The sequence below is a fragment of the Artemia franciscana genome, chromosome 8 (assembly GCF_032884065.1).
Source record: "Artemia franciscana chromosome 8, ASM3288406v1, whole genome shotgun sequence".
In the NCBI taxonomy this organism is placed as follows: domain Eukaryota; kingdom Metazoa; phylum Arthropoda; class Branchiopoda; order Anostraca; family Artemiidae; genus Artemia; species Artemia franciscana.
The window spans coordinates 43,813,036-43,830,097 of record NC_088870.1 but is presented as its reverse complement, the minus strand read 5'-3'; the positions used below and the strand labels follow the sequence as shown (position 1 = coordinate 43,830,097).

Genomic DNA, 17,062 nt, shown 5'->3' with positions numbered 1-17,062 from the left:
AAGTTGTCTGTCTGTCTGTGGATGTGTGGATCAGGTGACGTCACCTGAAAAAACTGGATCAGGTGACGTCAAAACTGAAAAAACTAAAAAAAGGCAAAAACTACAAAAAAACTAAAAACTAATAAAAAAAATAAAAAAGCTAAAAAACTAAAAAAACTAAAAAAAGGCAAAAACTACAAAAAAAACTAAAAACTAATAAAAAAGCTAAAAAACTAAAAAAACTAAAAAAAGGCAAAAACTACAAAAAAAAACTAAAAACTAATAAAAAAAATAAAAAAGCTAAAAAACTAAAAAAACTAAAAAAACTAAAAAAAGGTAAAAAAAGGTAAAAAACTAAAAAAACTAAAAACTAAAAAAACTAAAAAAAGGAAAAAACTGAAAAATAAGCTAAAATAAAGGTAAAAACCAATAAAAAACTAAAAAAAAAACTGAAAAAACTAAAAAAAGGCAAAAACTACAAAAAAAACTAAAAACTAATAAAAAAAAGTAAAAAAGCTAAAAAACTAAAAAAACTAAAAAAAACTAAAAAAAGGTAAAAACTAAAAAAAATAAAAAATAAAAAAAAAATAAAAAAAGGAAAAAACTGAAAAATAAGCTAAAATAAAGGTAAAAACCAATAAAAAACTAAAAAGAAAAAAAGGAAAAAACTAAAAAAAATTTTCATCTAAAAAACTAAAAAAGGTAAAAACTAAAAGAACTAAAAAAGAAAAAAATAAATGACGACACTCAAAGAGAAAGCGACCAGGACAAAAGAACTAAAAAAGAAAAAAATAAATGACGACACTCAAAGAGAAAGCAACCAGGACAAAAGGAATGTTCGATTAGCAATCAACAAAGCACCGGGACACAGGGAGTATAAATGACGACCAGGACATAAGTAAAAAAAAAAACTAACAAAACTAAAAAGAAGGTAAAAACTACAAAAAAACTAAAAAGAAAAAAAAACTAAAAACTAATAAAAAAACTAAAAAATCTAAAAATCTAAATAAACTAAAAAAGAAAAAAAAGGAAAAAAATAAAGGAGAAAAACAAAACTAAAAAACGAATGTATATACAGACCGGGACACCGGGATACAAATGACGACCGGGACACAGGGAATATAAATGACGACCGGGACACAGGGACACAACTACAACGGGGACACCGGGGGAAACAGGGGGATATAAATGACGACCGGGACACCGGGACAGGGAATGGTCGATTAGCAATCACCATCAACAAAGCTCAAGGGCAATCATTAGAATCATGAGGTATAGATCTGAATACAGATTGTTTTCCCATGGACCATTATATGTTGCATGTTCAAGAGTCGGTAAACCTGACAATCTATTTATATGCAAAGACAATGGGACAGCAAAGAATGTTGTATATTCGCAAGTTTTACGTAGTTAAAACCATATATATATATATATATATATATATATATATATATATATATATATATATATATATATATATATATATATCTATCTATATTCACAGGTGGGACATAGGGACACAACTACAATGGCGCGTAACTATTATGGCGCGTAACGACTTACGCGCGCGGGGGGGCTTGGGGGGGCGCAAAGCGCCCCACCAACTAGGTGTTGGGGTGGCGCGAAGCGCCACCCCAACAGCTAGTATATATATATATATATATATATATATATATATATATATATATATATATATATATATATATATATATATATATATATATATATATATATATATATATATATATATATATATATATATATATATATATATATATATATATATACATATATATATATATATATATATATATATATATATATATATATATATATATATATATATATATATATATATATATATATATATATATATATATATATATATATATATATATATATATATAAATATATATATATATATATATATATATATATATATATATATATATATATATATATATATATATATATATATATATATATATATATATATATATATATATATATATATATATATATGTATATATATATATATATATATATATATATATATATATATATATATATACATATATATATATATATATAAATATATATATATATATATATATATATATATATATATATATATATATATATATATATATATATATATATATATAATATATATATATATATATATATATATACTAGCTGTTGGGGTGGCGCTTCGCGCCACCCCAACACCTAGTTGGTGGGGGCGCTTCGCGCCCCCCCCCAAGCCCCCCCGCGCGCGTAAGTCGTTACGCGCCATATTAGTTACGCGCCATATATATATATATATATATATATATATATATATATATATATATATATATATATATATATATATATCTATATATATATACATATATATATCTATATATATAAAAATAAGTTGTCTGTGGATCTGTGGATGGATCAGGTGACGTCACCTGAAAAAACTGGATCAGGTGACGTCAAAACTGAAAAAACTAAAAAAAGGCAAAAACTACAAAAAAAACTAAAAACTAATAAAAAAAATAAAAAAGCTAAAAAACTAAAAAACTAAAAAAAAGGCAAAAACTACAAAAAAAACTAAAAACATAAAAAAGCTAAAAAACTAAAAAAACTAAAAAAAGGCAAAAACTACAAAAAAAACTAAAAACTAATAAAAAAAATAAAAAAGCTAAAAAACTAAAAAAACTAAAAAAACTAAAAAAAGGTAAAAAACTAAAAAAACTAAAAACTAAAAAAAACTAAAAAAAAAGGAAAAAACTGAAAAATAAGCTAAAATAAAGGTAAAAACCAATAAAAAACTAAAAAAAAACTGAAAAAACTAAAAAAAGGCAAAAACTACAAAAAAAACTAAAAACTAATAAAAAAAGCTAAAAAGCTAAAAAAACTAAAAAAACTAAAAAAAGGTAAAAAACTAAAAAAAAATAAAAAATAAAAAAAAAATAAAAAAAAACTAAAAAAAGGAAAAAACTGAAAAATAAGCTAAAATAAAGGTAAAAACCAATAAAAAACTAAAAAGAAAAAAAGGAAAAAACTAAAAAAAATTTTCATCTAAAAAACTAAAAAAAACTAAAAAAGGTAAAAACTAAAAGAACTAAAAAAGAAAAAAATAAATGACGAAACTCAAAGAGAAAGCGACCAGGACAAAAGGAATGTTCGATTAGCAATCAACAAAGCACCGGGACACAGGGAGTATAAATGACGACCAGGACATAAGTAAAAAAAAAAAAACTATCTATATATATAAAAATAAGTTGTCTGTGGATCTGTGGATCGTGGATCAGGTGACGTCACCTGAAAAAACTGGATCAGGTGACGTCAAAACTGAAAAAACTAAAAAAAGGCAAAAACTACAAAAAAAACTAAAAACTAATAAAAAAAATAAAAAAGCTAAAAAACTAAAAAAACTAAAAAAAGGCAAAAACTACAAAAAAAACTAAAAACTAATAAAAAACCTAAAAAACTAAAAAAACTAAAAAAAGGCAAAAACTACAAAAAAAAACTAAAAACTAATAAAAAAAATAAAAAAGCTAAAAAACTAAAAAAACTAAAAAAACTAAAAAAAGGTAAAAAACTAAAAAAACTAAAAACTAAAAAAAAGGAAAAAACTGAAAAATAAGCTAAAATAAAGGTAAAAACCAATAAAAAACTAAAAAAAAAAAACTGAAAAAACTAAAAAAAGGCAAAAACTACAAAAAAACTAAAAACTAATAAAAAAAGTAAAAAAGCTAAAAAACTAAAAAAACTAAAAAAACTAAAAAAACTAAAAAAAGGTAAAAAACTAAAAAAAATAAAAAATAAAAAAAAATAAAAAAAAAAGGAAAAAACTGAAAAATAAGCTAACATAAAGGTAAAAACCAATAAAAAACTAAAAAGAAAAAAAGGAAAAAACTAAAAAAAATTTTCATCTAAAAAACTAAAAAAAACTAAAAAAGGTAAAAACTAAAAGAAACAGACCGGTACACCGGGATACAAATGACGACCGGGACACAGGGAATATAAATGACGACCGGGACACAGGGACACAACTACAACGGGGACACCGGGGGAAACAGGGGGATATAAATGACGACCGGGACAAAAAAACTAAAAAGAAAAAAAAACTAAAAACTAATAAAAAACTAAAAAATCTAAAAATCTAAATAAGCTAAAAAAGAAAAAAAAAGGAAAAAAATAAATTAGAAAAACAAAACTAAAAAACGAATGTATATACAGACCGGGACACCGGGATACAAATGACGACCGGGACACAGGGAATATAAATGACGACCGGGACACAGGGACACAACTACAACGGGGACACCGGGGGAAACAGGGGGATGTAAATGACGACCGGGACACCGGGACAGGGAATGGTCGATTAGCAATCACCATCAACAAAGCTCAAGGGCAATCATTAGAATCATGAGGTATAGATCTGAATACAGATTGTTTTCCCATGGACCATTATATGTTGCATGTTCAAGAGTCGGTAAACCTGACAATCTATTTATATGCAAAGACAATGGGACAGCAAAGAATGTTGTATATTCGCAAGTTTTACGTAGTTAAAACCATATATATATATATATATATATATATATATATATATATATATATATATATATATATATATATATATATATATATATATATATATATATATATATATATATATATATATATATATATATATATATATATATATATATATATATATATATATATATATATATATATATATATATATATATATATATATATATATATATATATATATATATATATATATATATATATATATATATATATATATATATATATATATATATATATATATATATATATATATATATATATATATATATATATATAGATATATATATATATATATATATATATATATATATATATATATATATATAGATATATATATATATATATATATATATATATATATATATATATATATATATATATCTATATTCACAGGTGGGACATAGGGACACAACTAGAATGGCGCGTAACTATTATGGCGCGTAACGACTTACGCGCGCGGGGGGGCTTGGGGGGGCGCGAAGCGCCCCCACCAACTAGGTGTTGGGGTGGCGCGAAGCGCCACCCCAACAGCTAGTACATATATATATATATATATATATATATATATATATATATATATATATATATATATATATATATATATATATATATATATATATATAAATATATATATATATATATATATGTGTATATATATATATATATATATATATATATATATATATATATATATATATATATATAAATATATATATATATATATATATATACATATATATATATATATATATATATATATATATATATACTAGCTGTTGGGGTGGCGCTTCGCGCCACCCCAACACCTAGTTGGTGGGGGCGCTTCGCGCCCCCCCCCAAGCCCCTATATATATATATATATATATATATATGTTTTTAACTACGTAAAACTTGCGAATATACAACATTCTTTGCTGTCCCATTGTCTGTGCATATAAATAGATTGTCAGGTTTACCGACTCTTGAACATGCAACATATAATGGTCCATGGGAAAACAATCCGTATTCAGATCTATACCTCATGATTCTAATGATTGCCCTTGAGCTTTGTTGATGGTGATTGCTAATCGACCATTCCCTGAGTCGCCATCGTCATTTATATATCCATCGTATTTTATATATATTTTTCTTTTTAGTTTTTTTGTAGTTTTTACCTTTTTTTTTAGTTTTTTTTAGTTTTTTCTACTTATGTCCTGGTCGTCATTTATACTCCCTGTGTCCCGGTGCTTTGTTGATTGCTAATCGAACATTCCTTTTGTCCCGGTCGCTTTCTCTTTGAGTGTCGTCATTTATTTAGATTGTCAGGTTTACCGACTCTTGAACATGCAACATATAATTGTCCATGGGAAAAACAATCCATATTCAGATCTATACCTCATGATTCTAATGATTGCCCTTGAGCTTTGTTGATGGTGATTGCTAATTGAACATTCCCTGTGTCCCGGTCGTCATTTATATTCCCAGTATCCCGGTCGTCATTTGTGTCCCAGTGTTCCAGTCTGTAATTTCTCTTTGAGCGTCCCGTTCGTCTTTGTTTGATGGTGAGCTTTGTTGCCCCTTGAGCTTTGTTGATGGTGATTGCTAATCGAACATTGCCTGTGTCCCCGTCGTCATTTATGTCCCACCTGTGCCCCCGGCGTCACCGTTGTAGTTGTGTCCCTCCGTCCCGGTCGTCATTTATATTCCCTGTGTCCCGGTCGTCATCCCGGTATACATTCGTTTTTGAATTGGTATATGATGAAATAAATTTTTAATTTTTTCCCTTTTTTTCCTTTTAGTTTTTTTTTTATTGGTTTTGACCTTTTTTTAGGTTTTTTAGTTTTTTTATTTTTTCTTTTTAGTTTTTTTGAAGTTTTTATCTTTTTAGTTTTTTTATTTTTATTTATATTTTTTTAGTTTTCTTTTTCGTCATTTATGTCCCCCCTGTGCCCCCGGCGTCACCGTTGTAGTTGTGTCCCTGCGTCCCGGTCGTCATTTATATTCCCTGCGTCCCGGTCGTCATCCCGGTATACATTCGTTTTTGAATTGGTATATGATTAAATAAATTTTTAATTTTTTCCCTTTTTTCCTTTTAGTTTTTTTTATTGGTTTTGACCTTTTTTTAGGTTTTTTAGTTTTTTTTATTTTTTCTTTTTAGTTTTTTTTGAAGTTTTTATCTTTTTAGTTTTTTTTATTTTTCTTTATATTTTTTTAGTTTTCTTTTTCTCCTTTATTTTTCAGTTTTTTTCCTTTTTTTAGTTTTTTTTTTCTTTTTTAGTTCTTTTAGTTTTTACCTTTTTTAGTTTTTTTTTAGTTTTTTAGATAAAATTTTTTTTTAGTTTTTTTCCTTTTTTTCTTTTTAGTTTTTTATTGGTTTTTACCTTTTTTTTTAGCTTTTTCAGTTTTTTTTCGTTTTTTCTTTTTACTTTTAGTTTTTATCTTTTTTATATTTTTTTATTTTTATTAATTTTATTAGTTTTCTTTTTCTCTTCTATTTTTCAGTTTTTTCCTTTTTTTAAGTTTTTTTTTAGTTTTTAGTTTAGGTTTTTTTTTTAGTTTTTAGTTTTTTAGTTTTTTTAGTTTTTTAGCTTTTTTATTTTTTTTATTAGTTTTTAGTTTTTTTTTTGTAGTTTTTGCCTTTTTTTAGTTTTTTCAGTTTTTTTTTAGTTTTTAGTTTTTTACCTTTTTTAGCCTAACCAGGATTTGAACCTGGGACCTTCATGCTCCGTTCTGACACCCTCTCTCATCGAGTGACTACTCCAGAATGTTCATTTTGGTGTTTTAAATGGTATATTATTAACCAAATTAATGTGTTTTACAATATACTAAGCATCGTCAAAGCAAAAATGATGGCAACTAATTTCATGACGTCAGCCGAAACATGACGTCACCTGATCCATCCACAGATCCACACACAGACAACTTATTTTTATATATATAGATATATATATATATATGTATATATGTGTATATACATATATGTGTGTATATATATATATATATATATATATATATATATATATATATATATATATATATATATATATATATATACATATATACATATATATATACATATATATATATATATATATATATATATATATATATATATATATATGTATGATATATACATATATATATATATATATATGTATATATGTATATATATATATATATATATATATATATAATATATATATATATATATATATATATATATATATATATATATATATATATATATAAATATATATAGAGAGAGAGAGAGAGAGAGAGAGAGAGAGAGAGAGAACCAAAATTAGGGCGATCGTATGTAGAATAGGATTATATACTTGTTGGGAGTCCAAAAAAGACCACAAGAAGAGCTTCTTTCGAATTGAGCATATCACAAATCTCTATCAGGCAGATCCTAAAATCTATTGGGTTGAAAGCTTATCAGCCAAGGCTAATTTGTGGGATATTAGAAGATGATCATGGCTTATTGGAGGAGGGTGACAGGCGACTAAAGTGTATTTAGATTATGTTGAACATAGCTGAAGACAATCCAGCAATTTTAGGCAATATTATTTGGAGTGACGAAGCTTCTTTCAAATTATCTGTTCATTTTAACAGACATAATTGTGTTTACTGATTAACACTGATATGTGTTTTTAGCGAAGAATGTATTTGACACTAGGGAAGCACCTCAATCATTCTGGTGTCAATGCTTGGGATGGTATTTAAAATTTCGGTGTTTTAGGACCTTTTTTTTTAATTGAACAGTCAAAGAGACAAGTAATTCCGAAATGCAATAAATCATGTTATTCCCCTGTTGCAGCAACAGCATACTTCACATAACCATTACATTTTAAAAAGATAAGTCAACTTAACATCGTTCAACAGTTGTCAATCAGTATATTGATGAAGCCTTTCCCTGTGAAATCGATAGGACAAAGAAACCTAATTGATTTGCCGGCATTTCCACTGGACTTTTCTGGAGTTTATAGTCGAAAACAAGAAGCGTAAGTGATTTGGACAAGGAATTAATACCCAGACAGAATGTGTACAAATGTTTGTCGAAGTGAAACTCTGCGAAAAGTAGTATTCCAGTCACTTTTAAATTAATAAATTATGAATCTTTAGAACCACCAAAAAATTAGTTATTTTGATGTATATATTGCTTTACTTTGAAGTTTACATTGAAGGGGCAGGAAAGCTATCAAATCCAGAAGGGGACCAGTTTTGATTACCTGCGTTGATAGAATATAAAAATTCTTTTTTTTTTACTATTTTTCACCAAAAAAAAAAAGATTAACAGTCTTAGTTCATATTCTAGATTCTACCCGATTATGAGATACAAAGGTTAAACTTGTCAAACTCATTTTTCTCTGGTTTTTGGAAAAACAGATTCAGCAAAACCGCTTCAGGTATACGAATGTGAATGCATATGCGTATACGAATCTCAAAATAAACATTACTGTCTATTACATTTAAAGTGCAAACTTTACCACAGCTAAGAATGTGCATTTCTTAGCTCTGTGTTGAAACTTCTACAGTAGGGTTCTCTGATACATTGAATCGGATGGTGTTATTTTCGTTTAGATTGTATGACTTTTAGGGAGTGTTTCCTCCTATTCTCTAAAGTAGGGCAAATTTTCTCAAGCTCTTAACTTTTGATTGGTAACACTAAACTTGATGAAACATATATTTAAAATCAGCATTAAAATGCGATTGTTTTGACGTAACTATTGCTATCAACATTCCGTTTTTTAGAGTTTCGGTCACTATTGAGCCGGGTCGCTCCTTATTACAGTTATCACAAACTGTTTAATAGTGTCTATTGCTGTGACCAAAATTTCAAGAATTAATTTGCAGCTGGAGGATCCAATCATCTCTGAAGAAGTGAAAAAGAATAGATAAATTATTTGAAGAAATTTACAAGGCAAAATTCTATCGATTTTGGGGAGAGGGTTAAGTCTGAAGACCCTCCTTGCGACCCTCCTTCTTAGCTCTGTGTCATAAATTTTTAAGTTGAAAAATTACATTGTTGTAAACTGTAGTTTGCAACATTATATTTATTTCGGTGCAGCTTCATAAGGTTTATATCCCAGTTCAAAGTTTTCTTTAATATAAAAATTCGCAAAATGAAGACAGAACAATGGTAGCTATAGTATTATCGATTCATGAGGTGTTTTTGGGAGGGGGAGGCTGGTTAATTTTTTCAGAGAGAGAGACAATGTTTTACTTTTGTAACGGGAGGAATTTCAACATTCTCAAAATATTTTTTAAAAAAAGGGTTTTTTCAAGTACTTAGTATTCAACTTCTCCTTCAAAGACAGGGTTGCAAAGCAAACAGCACGAGTACACTCCGTAATCTTAGATGCTCAAACTCCTAGAAAAGGTGCAGTTTGTTTCCTATTTTAAATTCAGAGACTATCAGCTCGTAACTGAAGATCTGCAATTTTGAAAGGAGCAAGTGACACTAAACCAGGTTAGTAAATAGCATTTACTCATAGACTTTGTGTAGCAAAACCTCTTTGTTTATCATTGATCGGCCAGAGACATTTGGCAGTCAAATTTTTAAGTTGGTATAACGAAAAACAAAAGCTTAAGATTTTTAGGAACTGGTATGCTTTTTTGTGGGGACATTGTAATAGCGGCTTCGCAAAAGGTCCCTATATAACCTAAGTGATTTATAATAGAAACTTCTCGGTGATCGTTTCTGAGCACTGAAGTTAGAAGCCTTCTATAATTTCCCTTTCTTCATTGCTATGTTTTACTCCTGTTCATGCTTCTTTCTAATTTTTCGTTTATGTGGTATGATTCCTTGCTCTAAAACTAATTCATTTTATGGCCTTCAAGACACCAAATAGGACTAGATACTCGGCAGATTCTCAAAGTTTTCGAGACCATTGACAGTGAAGGCTCAAACTCGGCATTGCTGGATGACAACCACGATAAAAATTGGATGCCTCTTTCGGCAAAGAAGCTCAAGACTCGGGTACCACGCTATCCAGTTAAGAAGAGAGCAGTGTGGAAGAACAGGTAAAAGATCCCTGACCGACAGAAAGAGAGGGCACGTGTATAGAATAGAGATAATTTCGTCAAGAAAACAAATACAGCTCCGGATCCTGAGACGCAGGTGGCTATGGTGGGCCAATTGGGGTTTTTTCTCTGAATGAATCTCACGCAAATTTTAGGAACTTACTGCAAATCAGATTAACTCATAATAAATGCAGAATGTGGACAGATCAATCTAAATGCAGAAGATGGGCAGATCCATCTATACAACCCCTTCAGGGATAAAACAATTGAGAGGATTCAAATTATGATTAGACTGCCAGCCTCCCTTCCTATAGGATGTACAGGGAAACAAAAACAGGTATTCCCTTGATTGCAGATAAAATAAGTTTTAGCTGTTTTTCAAGACGGCACTCATTTTATTATCAGGTAGATAACTACAAGAGATCCAACCATGGAAGAGCGTGTCTGTAGGGTTCGTCCAATAGCCAAACATGTTCAGAAAAAGACACGTACCAACACTCTGTCTGACCATGTGATTGTAGACGAATGGACGATACCGTTTACTGCAAAACTTGAAATGAAACGATATATAAGGAGAAACCCCATACCACGAGGAATAAAAAAAAAATTACCCTACAGTTTCGTGATGGTAGAGTCCCTACTTTTGAAATGTACCAAGACAACCCCACACAGATTAGTAAAGTTAAAAAAAGTTTCCCATCAGTAGCCGAACTGTGTTAGTCCTTGTTGAACGAATTCTACTTTAACTACAGCCAAATATCTATTTTAGCAATTTCTTCACCTGCATGCTTCAAATAGAACCTCGATTCAAGAGGCTTAAATGGAGCTGGTGCAACGAGAAGCAGCAGGTTATTTGGTGCTAAACTAGAGACTGATGGTGAATTGAAGAAGAGAGGTAGAAGTACTTCTTGTGAATCGGCCAGTAAAAATGTATGGCGTCTGAAATAGATGAAGTGTAAATTGGTCGCTCTTTCTTCAAACATAGCCGGAAGCGGGTAAGCCAATGTTGTACGAAAGTTCCTAAAGTTGACAAAGAAATATGTTGATGTGACAAAACCACAAGTTAAAAGTAGGTGGAACCAGTATATAGAAGGAATGAACAGACTAGACCGGATGTTACTATATTACTAATACACTCATCCATTCCAAAACCCATTCATCCATTCCAGTATATTCATTGCGCCTTATCTTCCACACAGTAGACTCAGCAGTTTGCTACAGCTGGTTCGAATACCTTGCCCACAGACAAGAGTTGTTAGAGGGCATCATGACCTTACATCTGTTCCATAAGAATTTGTGGAGTGGCGAAATTCTTTATTGGACTCAACTATTGAACACTACGGACAACTGACAGTGAGGGCCCAGAAGAAGAGTCGAATGTTGATTCCACAAGTCGAACAGGAAGTCAAGATACGTGAGACCATGTCCGGCAGTGAACCATGACTGGCTTGACCTCCTGAAAAGGCACATGGTCAAAGGCAATAGAAAATACACCATGTTCTCTGAAGATCCATTTCTGGCGTATCAAATGTACAGTTCCTCTGCTTGGGAGGCTTCAGGAACTGCTTTCAGCAATTTCACCAGAAGTGGCAATGTTAAGCCACATTAAATTGAATTTTATTTTGGAATGTTGCAGTTGACTGTTTTTAATTACGTTAAACAAAAAACGGTAAAGTAGAATCATTGTGTCTTTCCGAGGACGCAATCTATTGAAAGGAGTAGCCTGCTACAAAATTCTGGAAAAATTCTAGGAGATCTTTAAAACCCCAGACGCTATAGAGCAGTCTATTTCAGAGTTTTTCGACAAACAGAAATAATTCGCAACTGAAAGGTTTAAGTATTATTAGTAGAACAAATAAATCCGTAAAACGGTTTACAAAACTGGACTTGTAAAATTGTAAACTGGAACAGCAAAACTTACAAATCCAATCCAAGACACGGCTAAAATAAACAATATAATTTTTGAGCTAAGTTGTCGAATTCCAAACTTTGAATTAAAGATCTAATTGACAATGACAATTCAGATCGTCAGAACAAATCTATTGTCCGATCTGTTTAGAATCCGATTTAAAATTCAGTTTATCAGTGGATAAGGCCTGATATTGAGTCCTCTGCCTTAGAAATTTCCTCAGAAGAAAAAATGGTATATTAGATTGAATTAAAAAAAAGTTGCTTTCAAAGATAATGCACAAAAATAGCCAAAGTTCGGAAACGTAATCCTTCCATCAATTTCCTGGATCCTACAAAGCCCTATCAACAAAAACGCTAGTGACCTTCTCAAAGCTTCAATTTTATTGCCAGAGTTGTCAGAATACAACTTGCCACAATACAGAATGCAAAGCTTCAATAACCTTTCATTAGGCTGCTAATTCGATGTCAACTTTTGTGCTCCTCTAATTTCCTGGATCCTAGAAAGCTTCTATGATATTGCACAAAATAATATTCAATTCAATGATATTGCACAAAAATAGTCCAAGCTCGGATACGTAATCTGTCCATCAACCCCATTTTTCCCCATCGAGGTAACGATTGAGGAAGACAACAGATTGACGAAGACAAGAGTAAATCCATAAAAACCTTTGATTTAGGAGGGGGGGTGAATGTAATTTCGGAGGCAACATTTCTTCACTTTCATTCAATGAAACTACCTAAAATGTTCAATTCTTAAACGTATCTATTGTAAAAATAATAACAGACAATTAAAGTCATTCAAACACCATGTTTTCTCTGGTATTAGGACACATACTTGCCACACAAAGAGCCCCTCATGGAGGGGAAGCCTACAGTTCCTAAGTCCTTGCTATTTAATCAGAAATAAAAGAACAGCTTTTTTTATTCCACAATCATGGTTTCAGCTATGAGAAGGATAGTAAAATTACTATTTTCATTAAACATTTTCCCGGATACGTAAAAAAAGTAAATTATGTCTTCTTTTTCTCTCTTCTTGATTACTTCTCTGAAACGTTTGATTAGCTTGATTTTGCGCTTCATCCGACATTTTTTTTTTCTGAGATTAAGTATTGCCTCCGAAATATCCCTCTTCCTTATTTCTAATTCTATTAGCAGAGTAAGTCAAAGACAGAATAACAAGTTGGAACAGATTTTGCGTTGCAATGGTTAAGATTACGAAATGGGATAACAATCTGTTTACAATGTTATTACATATTTCTACTGCATCGATAACAAGTTTCTCTCTCTCTCTCTCTCTCTCTCTCGCTCTCTCTCGCTCTCTCTCGCTCTCTCTCTCTCTCTCTCTCTCTCTCTCCCTCTCTTTCTATCTCCCTCTCTATCAGAACGAAGTCTTTGGGTTAAAGGGTTAAAGGTACCGAATCGTAACTAATTTCCGAGACCACACTGGATAAGCAAGATAAAACAAGAGTATGAAAAATTATAGCTATATTTAAATGCCCTTCATGATAGAAGAGAAAACCCATGATAGAGGAGGAAATTCATTCCCAAAAAGCATTTGTCTGAAAGACCTCTTTGAGGTTACATCAAGACCCTAAAAACCCTTTTTTTATTAAGTAATAAAAGAGATCAAATGCTGTGGTGTAGATTTATGGCATTTTGTCACACAAAATTTTGGCTCAAATATATTCAAAATGAATATCGAGCAAAAATTTTTCAATAGCCAACCAGCTTGAACTGTGAAAAGGCTGTTTGAAAAACTACCCAGTTTCGGAGCCCACTGTGAGGCGCGGTGACACACTAGGCCCTAAACGAACCGCACTTATCCAGAAAACTACCGATTATGAAGATACATAATTGTGAACCAGCTATGAGAAGAATTCCACCCCTTTACAGCTCCCCCCCCCCTCTGTTCTTTACACTGAAGCTTTATTATTTCCTGCTTCAAGAGCGAAAGCTCTAAATGTAAGAGAAATGTGGCAAAAAGCTTTTTTCAATACAATATCTTGGGAAAGGAAACGCTGTTATTCAAAATTCTTTAAAAAAAACGAGTTTAATGTTTTGAAAGGTGCTAAAAACAAAAAAATAAGTCTTAGCTGCAGCATTCTGGCTCAAAATCTTCTCTTTTCGTTTCCGTTTTTTCCTAATTACCATTAAGAAAGGCCCATATCAAATTATAGTTGTATTTTTATCTTTAATAGGTTAATTCAGTTCAAACAAACCACAACAAATATTCTCCTTTTTTCAACAAAGCTTTAACATTAATCTTTCTCCGACTTTTTTCAAATTTGTAATCCGTTTCAGCAATTGAAAATTTTTTTACATTGGGAAGTTTGAGTTGGAGAAGCAAATTTCGCACAAAAATTTGCCTTGCTGTTAATAATTAATAATTCTTCACGCAAATTAATTCCTTTAATGATTCTGTTTATACATACATTGCGAAGGGGGAATTTCCAACTATTGTTAATCTAAAAGACACCCCAAAAACGAGTCACCAAGACCAATATAGACTAAACCAGCGTAATTCACAAAGGGTAGTAGGAGGCGGGCACGTGTGTAGTTGGGAGGGGGAGACGCGTTCTTTTCCCCTAAATAATAGGAATATTCTAATATTTGACATGTTTTTTCTAGTTCTTATATATCAGCTGCCCTCGCTCCCCCCAAGATCATGCTTACATACCAGGTAGAAGGCATAAAACCCTAATCAAAATTTCCAGTTGGTATATTTAGTTGGTTAGAATCTCTTCATGATGAAGAAAGTCACCAAAAAGCACATTTTAGGCCGACATTATGTTGCAAGCGATCGGAGGGGGTGGCATAACTTGAGCCGAAATTAGGGAGGCAAACCTGTCTCCCTCCTGTGTACAAAATGCCTGCTGTTTTCACTAGTTAACTAGTATACATAATACTTTTTTGAATAGCTTGTAAATTAAGACCCCCTCTAGGAGGGATATCCAGCTCAAACAACCACCCCATCTTTTCAGGCAAATCCAACCATCCAAATTAGTTAAGTCTCTTTCAAATAGAATTCTCAGCCAGCTGACAGTACGGAATCTAACTCTCTCTTCCATTCAGCATTACAGTGCATTTTAGACTCACGTCCGAATACATTAAAGGGATCAAATATTTGTTATAATTGAACTGGAAGCTTTTAGGGAAATGAGAAAATCCCTATTAACTTGAACACGAAATTCTCTTAAGGCGGAAAGGCTATTAAAACCCACTAGAATTGTTTCCAGAATATTCCAATCTATTAAATCGACATAAGTGCGGCTCGAGTTTAAGAATGACAACATTAAAATAGTTATGATTGTGCATTTTCTGGTAATAGTGGAAACAATACCTTTAAACTGAGATTTTTTTTACTTATAAAATCTATTATGTGTTACTATTATAGTAATTTAAATGTGTTATTACTTGGCATACTAATTAGATATGTCAAATAAAAAACAGCTTCTTTTCATTATAACGCCCTACCATCAGAGGCGTCAGTAGCTAAAATGTTCGGGGCGGGGAAGGGGGAGGTACAATCGATCTTAAAACTGACGGGTCATTTAACCGATTAATTTCAGTGCTATTGCAATTAAAATTATTTATTTTTTAACTGACAGAGACTAATCTTCTTTTAAAGATTTTACGTCATTTATTTACATCTAGCCACCAGGAAAGGATAATCTAAAAATATCACAAAGCAAAATATCACAAGTTCACGTGCTACGTGTGTTTTTTTCTGCTTTGTCATATTTCACTATTCGGCCATATTTAGTAGTGGCTTATAAAGGAAAAGCCTATAATATGTTCTCACCTTGCCAGCTGCTGCAGCCCTTACTTCCGCTTCCCCATCCTTCAAAAGAGATTGGAACGCAGTAACCAGATCTTGCTTAGAAAGCTCCGGCCCGATGGCATTCTGAATCTCAATGAATTTATCAGCAACCATGTAGCGAACACGCCAAGATTTGTCCTCGACGCATGCTCTTATTGTGGGCATAACTAGCTGTTCAGTGTCTTCAGTTGGAAGAAGTATAGCAAAAGAAACACATGCTTCGATAGCGAGTAAACGTACAGAGTCCTATAAATGAAATGAAAAAAATTTTAAAGGCGAATTATGTAGACTAAATTTTGGTTATCGAAGGCCAAAAACCAATTAAGGCCCATTCACAGTGAGATTTAGCTAGCACTACTTCAAGCCAATCACATTTTTAGAGAACTTTCTGATTGGCTGAAAAATCTATTAAGAAATTCTTATCGGCTTAAATTAGCAGTAGCTAAATCTCAGTATCAGTAAAATTTCAATGTGAATGCGGCAGTATGAACATTATTGCCATTTTGAGTCACAGATACCAAACGCGCCCTCAATATAGTAGCGGAGAATTGTAGCCCCTAGAGGAGAGCAGATGTATGTAGCCTCTTAACCCCCCTCCCCCGCCTCTATGTGCATATATGACAAAAAACTGATCTCAAAGATTATATGTAGGAAAGATGCGCAAGAGCCTACATCTCAATGTAAAAAAGACGAACTAGAGGGAAATTTGGAATATATTTGTCAGTATTGTCACATGAATATATTTTACGA

General features: G+C 31.0%; 1 protein-coding gene across 1 annotated transcript in view; it reads right to left on the bottom strand.

The window, feature by feature from the left end:
• Window positions 1–17,062, bottom strand: part of LOC136030467 (serine/threonine-protein phosphatase 2A 65 kDa regulatory subunit A alpha isoform-like) — a gene marked incomplete in the record, with an annotated part of 106,527 nt that overhangs the window by 69,585 nt on the left and 19,880 nt on the right. The window contains 1 exon segment of the mRNA XM_065709475.1: window positions 16,295–16,558. Within this exon segment, the coding sequence (XP_065565547.1) occupies window positions 16,295–16,558 (264 nt within the window).